Here is a 9,860-nt window from a genome sequence, read left to right on the forward strand (position 1 = left end):
AGGGGCGCTATGCAGTTTTGGCAATTTTAGGCAGTTTTCTCGCTTTTTGCTCGCAGGTTTCTCTATAGAGCTCCCCCTACAGCTTCGGAATAGATATTTGGCAACACTGTTGTAAAAATTCGTTGGCGACGTTTCCCTTTGTCACATGTGTGTCGCAAGCTGGAAGAGTTAAGTGTACAAATAAATAAGAATTCAATACATTACATCTATGTTATTTTGTCTGAGTTAGTAAAGTAATGTTTAGTTAGGAAAGTCTGGTACCTTTTAGTCTCTTCCACATGGTGGAAGGAAAGTATAAGGTGGAAGGTATACAGTGTATTATTAATTCAACAGCGGGATCGGTAACGGTTATCGACAGATGCACAAAGCCCTGGCATCGGTGTCGATATTGGAACTGAAAAAGTCGGATCGGTGCAGCCCTACTGAGGTAGACAGCTAGTAGGCTAGCTAGTAAGCCCGTAACAGACAGCGATCACAATAAAAACCTTTACAGACAATAGCAAACATCCTGAGATCACAATAACAAGAAATACAAAGATTAAACTGAGTTTATCCCAAAGATACTTACAAGTGCAACAGCAAGAACGCCAGGTCAGCATCGGATTCGCAGGCTTCCGTTTGTCCCAGTTCTCGCCATTCTGAAAACGCAGGTCCGATGTTTACTCGTGTCTGACTCCTCGCTCGGTCAGTCTGCCGTCTCCTCTTTCTCTGTTCCTCCGACAATGCTTTCCTAGCTTTATGCTTCTTTTTTGCCAGCTCAGCCATGACGATAGTGTGAAAAACTCCATCGCTACTTTATTCTTATAGCTAGCCGGTTCCTGTACGTGTGCAGTGCCGTGAAGCATTTCGTTTCATCGCGAGACCCAATAACACGCGATACTTCTCTGACGCTCACCGGCCTAAAGTAGCATGGGTGGTTTTTCCGCTCACAGGCGCTAGGGGGGAAGTGAGACGAACCACCATTCAACCCGAAAAAAAGTCATATAACCATTCCAATGACTCCGAAGCTGTTCAGTTAAGGTAAATTAAGCTAAAGAAAAACGGCATAGTTCCCCTTTAATGTGGCAAGATAGCATTTCTCTCTATTGTGAGATTGTTTAAACCTCCAGATGTATGTGTCTCGGTCTGCAGGAGCTGTTGAACCAGATGAGTCAACAGAAAGTTCAGCCCAACCTGCTCACCTTCAACAGCGTCCTCAAAGCTCTGAGGCGCTGCGGCTCTCTGGCAAAAAAGCATGCTCTACGCACTGTGAATGAGATGAAGGCTGTGGGAATAGGTTACTACTACTACTACTACTACACACACACACACACACACACACACACACACACACACACACACACACACAGGGGTACAGTAGTAAAATCAAGATCCGTGTGTTTTGCGCAGACAGAAAATCATTCATTTACAATAAGAGAATACGTTACAGATGCATCGTTGCATTTCAAGTGTTGCATACCGTAACTCGTCTCGTGAGCAAAGCCAGGACGGGTTAGGGTTTCAGATAGGGGGTGCATGATATATCGACTCAATATTGTTATCGCGATATTACGTTGCGCAATATTATATCGAAAGTGTCGCGATAAGTATGCGATAATTTGTTTATTTTGTGGAGCGCTGCGTCCCCGTCCGTTGGCTGTGTGGCTTAGTTGTGGTCGACACTTGAAACGCTATAATGGTCACGTTTCATTGGCCAGTTACCGTGTCACTTGCACGTGTTGGTACACGTCAGCGCACGGGGCCACTACGTGACAAACCCTATGTAGCGTACCACGCGTGTGCACATTTCGACAGAGTGACAGTGTAACAAAACGGAACGAATCGGAGAAGCGAAAGAAAAGTTGGGTCCTGTTCTCTTTATTTATTCATTTTATACTGTGTAACCAGTAAAACATGTTCTGTTCTGTAGCAGACTGATCTCACTAAGTGGCGTATGTATGACATGCCAATTCGTATGCCGTTTTTGCGTGTTATCAAGACGCATAATCGGTTTTTTAGCGTGTTTATCAACGCTGTTTGGCCTCCATTGACCTACATTTTTTACATGTGAATTATCGCCGTAGCGAAGAGTAAGAAATGACGGAGGTCCGCGGAGGGAGGCCGTTTTTTTCCCCCAATGTTCTTTGGGAAAGGCCCAAAAACCTACAAAAAAATAACAAAAGCCTTTTGTTATTTATTTATTTTTTTTCACATGCGTGTGACGTTGTTCTCGCGATAGCACGACACGTTCTCGCCATAACACGCCACGTGGTATGTATGTTTACATCCGCTGTATACTGCGTAGACATACACGTGGATAGCTCAAAATGCGTACAGATGACACGCCATTTGGCTTTAGGAAAGTGGCGTGTATGTTTACGCAAAGTCATGATGCCATGTTGTCTGTAGACATGGTCGTTATTTATTTATTTATTCATGTTGGACCAGTCCAATATGACCGTCAGTTGAAATAAACCTTGTGTTGTAAGAAAACTTTTTATTTGTTATGAATCTATTTTTGATGCGTTTTCACATAACTTTTGTAATTTTACACGTTTTAAAAATATCGAAATGAATGTCTATCGTAATATTCATAATCGATGTCGCAGTGTCACATTTTGTTAATATCGTGCAGCCCTAGTTTCAGACACATTTAAAAGTAACATTAAGTTACTTAAAACATCAACTTTGTGTTGCATGTGTGTGTTCAGCTCCCAGCCTGGCCTCCTTCGACCACATCCTGGCAGTCTTTTCCAAAGCAGGTAAACGGGGTGCGATGTTACATCACATTTGAACCTGTACAGTCTTTGCTGCCGTCTGTATGCTGAATTGTATTACGTGGTTTTGTTTCCTCTTCAGCCACCTCTGGCCAGGGCATCACTGACATTTTACAGGAAGTGATGTCCGAGCTGGCGGGAACCAGCTTCACCTGCCAGGACCCCAATGATGGTATGTTGCTGTGGATTTGTGCGAGTTCATAATCCCAAATTTGGGAAATAAATCTTTGTAAATGTTTTTCAAATGCATCAACATTTCTAATAACCAGGACAACGCAGACAGCTTTATCCATTTGCACGTGGCTTTTAATACATATTTTGTATTCTCTCTTTTTCTTTCCAGTTATGTTCTTCGCGAGCGCAATGAGAATAGTAAGTCTTTTTCATTACTTGTATTGTTTAAATATTTATCACAAAGGAATTTCTCCAAAGTGCCAGTTTTTTTTTATAAGAACTATAACAGTTTTAAGTTAAGAGTTTATTTCAGCTCTTGTTTTTTTTCAAAAAGCACTTATGTTTCTTTGCCCAGTTTTGGATTTATACAAGGGAATATGAATCACACCTGCTACTTCACATCCAAGTCAATCAATCCTGCCTTCCTTTTTTTAATTCCACATATCTATAAACTATAATTAGCTATTTTCCATCAGATGTAGACTGGCTTGGGCAGCTTGTAGCTATTCTTAGATAGCATTTAAATAGTGGGGTGGCAGTACGGACAAAAGTACGGAGTGTGGATTGGCAGCTGGAGAGATGCCAGTTCACCTCCTGGGCACTGCCAAGGGGCTCTTGAGCACGGCACCGTAGGTCCATTTGTGCATGAATGGGTCCTGAGCATGTGTATTTCAGGCATGTGTGTAGTGATTTCTAACAAACAGAGTGTAAATTGGAATTTCCTTACTGGGGATCAATAAAAAGTATAAATTAAATCAAAAATACATATTTTTGACTCTTACCTGTAGTGCTATTAATCGACTGTTTTGGTGTGAGTTGCCCAGTGTTGGAGATATCTGCCTTCTATCCGTTATAATAGAACTAGATGGCACTCAGCTTGTGGTGCTCAGAGCGCAAAGAGCACTCATGGACATTAATGGCGTCCTCCTCAGCTGAGCTGTACTGTTAGCTAGCTCAGGTGAGCTAGCAGTATCTGTTAGCTATAAACTAATCGCAACAAGCTAGCAATGTTGCACCTTGAGGAAGACATCCATTAGCTTCCGCTTCTTTTTGCACGGTGATACGGTTGGGAGGTGTAGTTAGGTAGAAAATAGTTCCTACATGAACCTACTCACAACCAGGTCTGTGGATTATCTTGAGTAACTGGGTCATTGCTGATGAGTTTTTTTGGTTCTTTGAGCCCCACAAGCCAAGTTCATATTCATATTACATTATATTAGAGAGAAGGCAGACAGCTCTACGGCCGATATCTCCAACACTGGGCAACTCACACCAAAACAAAAATATTAATTGACAAATAGCACTACAGGTAAGAGGATAGATAGCCTGATCCCGTGTCACCCCATTCTTTGTTAATTTGGAGCAGGTGCCCATCTGTTTGTCCACCTAACCTGTTTTTTGTTTTTTGTCATAACAGTGTCTGGATAATAACGATTTGGAGCTGGGTTATAAGGTCCACAGTCTATTAGAACAGGGGGAGAACTGGAGGCTTCTGGGAGATCCCTACCAACAGAGTATTTACTAGTAAGTAAAAACCTTCCATCAACCTTAAACACGTCCCCTGTCCCTCCTATATATCTATCTGGCCTCAGGGTGGCAGGAAGAAGCAAGGAGGATGTGGGGAGATTTTGGTCAATTAATAAACCACATTCATACGTCATACAACATATGCACAGCCTAAACGCAGCCTGAAACCTGAAATCTAGTGATTAGATCCAATTATGTATATGCATTTCCACATGTTCTCTCCTCTCTCCTCTCCAGTGGTCGCTTCTTCAACCTGCTGTGTATGATGGAGCACATTGACGTGGTGTTGAAGTGGTACAGACGGCTCATTCCCTCGGTTAGTACATCTCTGCATCTCTCTTCCTGTTCAACCCTGCTTCTCCAGACAGCATCAGGTCTTATATGACCCTTCAATAACACCTTTTTAAGATATTATAAGCTGCAGCTGGCACTTCACTGTGTCACTAGTGCACTTCCTTTCTAAAATCCGTAACTCGTGTATGCATAACGAACATGTAACGATACTCAGGATTCGACACGATTTATAATTTTCGGTCCACGATACAATTCTCTCACGTTTTTTTGTTAACGGAACGAGCTGCAGACAAATGACGGAAACGATTCCTTTATTTATATAAACTGTGCAAAACAAGAGATGTGTCCTCTTATCAAAAGTTCAATTGACATTGTATTTTTTATCTTAAATAACAAACATGTAATAAAAAGTTAATAATTAGATTTTCGAAACGAATGTGACATCAAAACAGCTAAATAAATAGAAAAGAATCTCTTCAATTAAATAAACCAAGAAGACGTAGTGACGTCTGAAGTCCCACAAGTGAACCCTAAAGTAGATTACGCCCTAGGGCTTTTTTCGCGATTCATTTTCCATCCCAACTGGTTGCCATCTTTACACATTTATTTTGATTTTTTAATCGATTCGCAATGTACATCCCTAATAACGAAGATTAACCTAAGAGAGTTATGTGCACAATTTAACCACAGGTTGGCCCTGACTTAACTCTTGGACTTAAAGGCTTGTTACACAGATTTCTCTAAGTTGTCTTGCAAAAAGGTGGGGTAGTCTTGATCTAGCATGTTTGAATTTTCGCCTCAATAATCTCCTCAGGAGAAAGTGAGATGGATGATGAATGATCCAACTTATTATTACCCTGGCTTTATGGGAATTAACTTTTGATTTATGTTGTGTGTTTCCAGTTGTACAACCCGAACCCTCAGGGACTGAAGGACCTGCTGCAGGCTCTGGACACAGACAGTCGCCTGGACTTGCTGCCCACTATATGGAAGGGTTAGTTTAAGATAATGTTATGGTTACAGAACTCTAATATCACTCAGTACACGTCTCGAAAATCTGACCCCCAGTTTATGACAAAGGTTGGTTTACATTTTTAGAAACGCTGCCCCTTTGCATTTCACTCCAAAGAGCATTTTGAGACAAAAACTATTTCTGTTGAGTTTTAGCTCCAGCAGCAGAACTAATGTCCATTCATATTAACATGACTGACGACGCATATCACATGACAGTTTTATTTTTTTTATTTTACCTTTATTTAACCAGGTCTCATTGAGATATAAAATCTCTTTTTCAATTCGCATACACTGGGCTTGCGAGTGCCGGAACGCCAGCTCTGCTATTAAAAAGATTGACGCACACACCACGCACAAGTTCAAACTTCAGGCCACTTACATAGGCTGTCTGTCGTGCTCTAATTTGTTTTCCAGATATCCGGAATCTGGGTCATGATAATAAGTCTGATCTGGTGGAGGAGCTGCTCACCCTGATGGCCAGAGACAGACACAGTCCTGAGGTCAGTAAGGCATGGACAATGATGAGAGATGGGAGAAAGTAAAGCATAGAAGGATATGGCCGAAAACCTGTGCATCTTCCGCTGAAGGCTAAAAACACATCTCTTCCGACTACACCTCGATAAAGAAGGAAAAAAAAATTATATATATATATATATATATATATATCTCTATCTCTTTTGATGCTGCACTTTCATATGGCTCTTTGTAGCATTACCTATTTAAAGCGAATGTACTTGCACTTACTACTTGTTGTCTGCACCTTCAAGGTTGAACGCACTTAATTGTAAGTTGCTTTGGATAAAAGTGTCAGCTAAATGATATATATATATATATATATAAATATAAATTAAATAAATAAATAAATTTATTTGTGTGTGCAGGTTCAGGAGGCTTTTGCAGCGTGTGCTCTGGATGTAAAGAGTGTGTTTGAAGGAGACAGAGGGAAGCACAGTCTGGAGTGGAGCACCTCCGCCCTCTCACACATCACCACCTTGCTGCTGCGAGTCAACAAGAGCCAACAGGCCTGGTAGGAGAGACAGCTGTATATCTGTCTGTCAGTTCATTTTACAAGAGAGCTTTTACTGTAGTCTGACTCGACTCATGTCCACTGCCAAATGATGTCAAAGTGAAATGCATCTTGACTTCTCCTCCTGTCTGTGCGTCTGCAGGGAGATGCTGCAGCTCTTCAAAACCAAGAACAGAGTTCCTAAGTAAGAAATCCATTTTGTCAATGGACACACTCTTTAAACAGCATTCACGTATAATGACATCTAACTTGTAATAACACGTAGAAAAGAAATGGAATTTTCAAACTTGTCGGTAAACATGTCACTAGAACAAGGTAATAAAATGTCATTTTATTTTCATTCAAATAGTTAAGCATCACATTCACTAATGTAAATGACTCTGGATGCCACTGTTCCAACAGATAAAACAAGTTGTCGGAATGACGTGTAATCCCATTTTAGCACTACTTCTGACACATTTGGTATAAACGCTCACGTTCGTTGGCTGTTTGTGTCCGTGTGTTATTTTCCAGTGAGGGGCTGTTAGAGGACTTCCTGTCAATGTATCACAGCGCTGGCTCTTCCCAGAGAGCAGTGGAGCTGGTTCAGCTGTCTGCAGCCTTTTGTCTGTCTGCAACGCCAAGACTGGCAAAACGAACACTGGCTGAGTTTGATCTGACCGAGGAACAAAGGTGAGGAGGAGAGAACTGTAGAACGACAAAAGGAACCGGGGCTTCATTAGGGACAATCGCTAACTCATTTTTTAGCCCGCTGAAACAGTTGTGTTGATTTTACCATCGACGAATGACCAGAAACATAAAGGGAAAAGAGTTTTTAAAATAAAAGTTCTATCACCCTTGTAGGGCTGAAACGATTCCTCGAGTAACTCGTGGTATCGCTCACGGTGTTTCCGCACGGATGATTATTGCTGTTCGCACACCGGGCTTGACGCTGCTGTCGACACATGCCATGAAGACTGACCATGGATGCGTTAAGAGATGAAGAAAGAGAGCGTAAATAGTGAGGGGCTAAGAGAAGAGACAGGCCGGAGAAAACGACAGAAAGTGTCCAAAGTTTGGAATCAGTTCAAACGAAAATAAAACGAAAACTCTGTACAGCGTGTCTGCTGCAAAATCAAACTAGCTTACCACAATAATGGCACGACGTCAGTGCTTCAGCATCTCAACAGAAAACATCTAGTCTAACTTAATCATCCATTCCACGAAGCGGACCCGACAAAAGTAAATCGCAGAGTCGTATGGCCGATGAAACTACACCAAACACACCAACTACCAAAATCAAAGACAAGAAAATACGCAGTGGTGACCACAATTTGATCTAAAGAGTCGGAAAAATAGCTGATTTTTGCACACCATTTTCTCTCACTCTCTCTCTTCACGGAGAAACAGCTGATCAGCGATCTACTAGCATAAGTGTAACAGAGCTGTGTGACATTGTAATCAAATATATAAATGAAAATAGGTTGAGTATAACCAATATTTACATATAGGCCTATATACAGATCAGTCTCAGGTTGAAAATAATGTATGCCTTAGTTTGAGGTTGTTATTGCATTTCAGAAAATGTGTTCTTTGAAAACAATGTAATATGTACAAAATGCACTTAATATGTTTAGTTTTTTGAGAGACGATATTGTAAGCAATGTAGGCAATAAAAATGTTGCTTGCTTTTTCCCGAAAATTACAAAAGAGTAGTCTTTCTGTTAGAACTGTAAGGACGTTTTCATCCACAGTAGCTCCACATAGTACCCTGTCCAGAAGAGAAGCATCTTAGAATAGTGAATTAGATGTTTAGATTTTAGTTAAGTTACAGTGCTGGGAAACTACAGAGGAAAATGATTGTTTAGCATTTGAACTGACTATGAAGTGATGTATATTTATTTTTCTGAATGCCTTTTTTAGACACTTGTTTTTCTGTCCCATCTAGAGCCGCATTATCTGAACTGGAGTCTACGGAAGAGCCCGATGACTGAAGGAGGCAATAGTGGATGAACCACTACGACACCGATCCATTAATACAAACATTTCCCATATTGTGTGTGTAGTTTACTTTTTTCGTTATCTATAATAAAAATCTGTCACATAAAATCTAAACCTCTTAAAATGCTTTCTTTGGTGTGTCAGCTAGAGGCCGCTATTTCTCCTTAGTAGTAGTCACTTTACAGGTTATGCAACAATGGGCGTCACGCAGCAACATTCACTTAATACCTTCTTAACAATCCAAATCTGCTCTTACCCAAGTGTGGTCAATGATGAATCCCACTTGATCATAATTGTTTATTAGGTAACGCCCCCTAAACACTGTAGGCAGGTGTTGCGTGCAAATAGTGGCACATGCCCAAGAATTAGAGAGATGCCCCCCAAAAAAAAGACAGTGGAAGAACACCAGCAGTCGGGAAATCAATGTACAAGTAAACTTAAAAAACAAGGGTGCCTGGGTAGCTCATCTGGTAGAGGTTTTCTCCTCGACGCAGCGGCTGCAGGTTCGAATCCGACCTGCGTCCCTTTGCTGCATGTCATTCCCCCTCTCTCTCCCCTTTCACATCTTCAGCTGTCCTATACAAATAAAGGCCTAAACATGCCCCAAAAAGTAATATACAAATATAATACTCTTATATATAATCATCTAAATTTGATTATATGATAGTCATGCAAGTATAAAACCTATGTTTTGGGTTGGACAAACAATTTGTGGACTGTAACAACCAGATGTTTCTTTCTCTGGAGAGTGCTCTCCACCACTCTTTATTTTTATATATATATTTTTTTTATTTTCTCTTACCTAAGAAACAGCAAAAAAAAAGTATAGAAAATATCTGTGAATCCCAGAAATCGATGGGTACTAGCAAAATGAGAACAAATCGTAGATATGAACACACATTTGAGAAGACTTGTTCGTATATATCGCTTCCTGCATGTGTCGTATTTTACACTTTCTTTCCCACTTTTTATACATTACATTATTATTTTTCAGCTAAGCAAAACGCGAATGTGAAATTCCCTATCGTGATCATGGATGAGGGATTTGTATTTTGTGCAGAATCCATGACCATAAAGTGGCTTGGAGG

General features: G+C 40.8%; 1 protein-coding gene across 1 annotated transcript in view; it reads left to right on the top strand.

The window, feature by feature from the left end:
* Positions 1–8,886, top strand: part of ptcd3 (pentatricopeptide repeat domain 3) — a 23,239-nt gene extending 14,353 nt beyond the window's left edge. The window contains exons 12-23 of the mRNA XM_078261086.1: positions 1,132–1,276; positions 2,691–2,741; positions 2,839–2,928; positions 3,100–3,128; positions 4,348–4,454; positions 4,695–4,773; positions 5,655–5,745; positions 6,180–6,265; positions 6,647–6,792; positions 6,935–6,976; positions 7,306–7,464; positions 8,720–8,886. Coding sequence (XP_078117212.1) covers positions 1,132–1,276; positions 2,691–2,741; positions 2,839–2,928; positions 3,100–3,128; positions 4,348–4,454; positions 4,695–4,773; positions 5,655–5,745; positions 6,180–6,265; positions 6,647–6,792; positions 6,935–6,976; positions 7,306–7,464; positions 8,720–8,765 — 1,071 coding nt within the window. The 3' untranslated portion in view covers positions 8,766–8,886. The remainder of the gene's footprint in view (positions 1–1,131; positions 1,277–2,690; positions 2,742–2,838; positions 2,929–3,099; positions 3,129–4,347; positions 4,455–4,694; positions 4,774–5,654; positions 5,746–6,179; positions 6,266–6,646; positions 6,793–6,934; positions 6,977–7,305; positions 7,465–8,719) is intronic.
* The last annotated feature ends 974 nt before the right edge of the window (positions 8,887–9,860 follow it).

The sequence above is a fragment of the Sander vitreus genome, chromosome 10 (assembly GCF_031162955.1).
Source record: "Sander vitreus isolate 19-12246 chromosome 10, sanVit1, whole genome shotgun sequence".
In the NCBI taxonomy this organism is placed as follows: domain Eukaryota; kingdom Metazoa; phylum Chordata; class Actinopteri; order Perciformes; family Percidae; genus Sander; species Sander vitreus.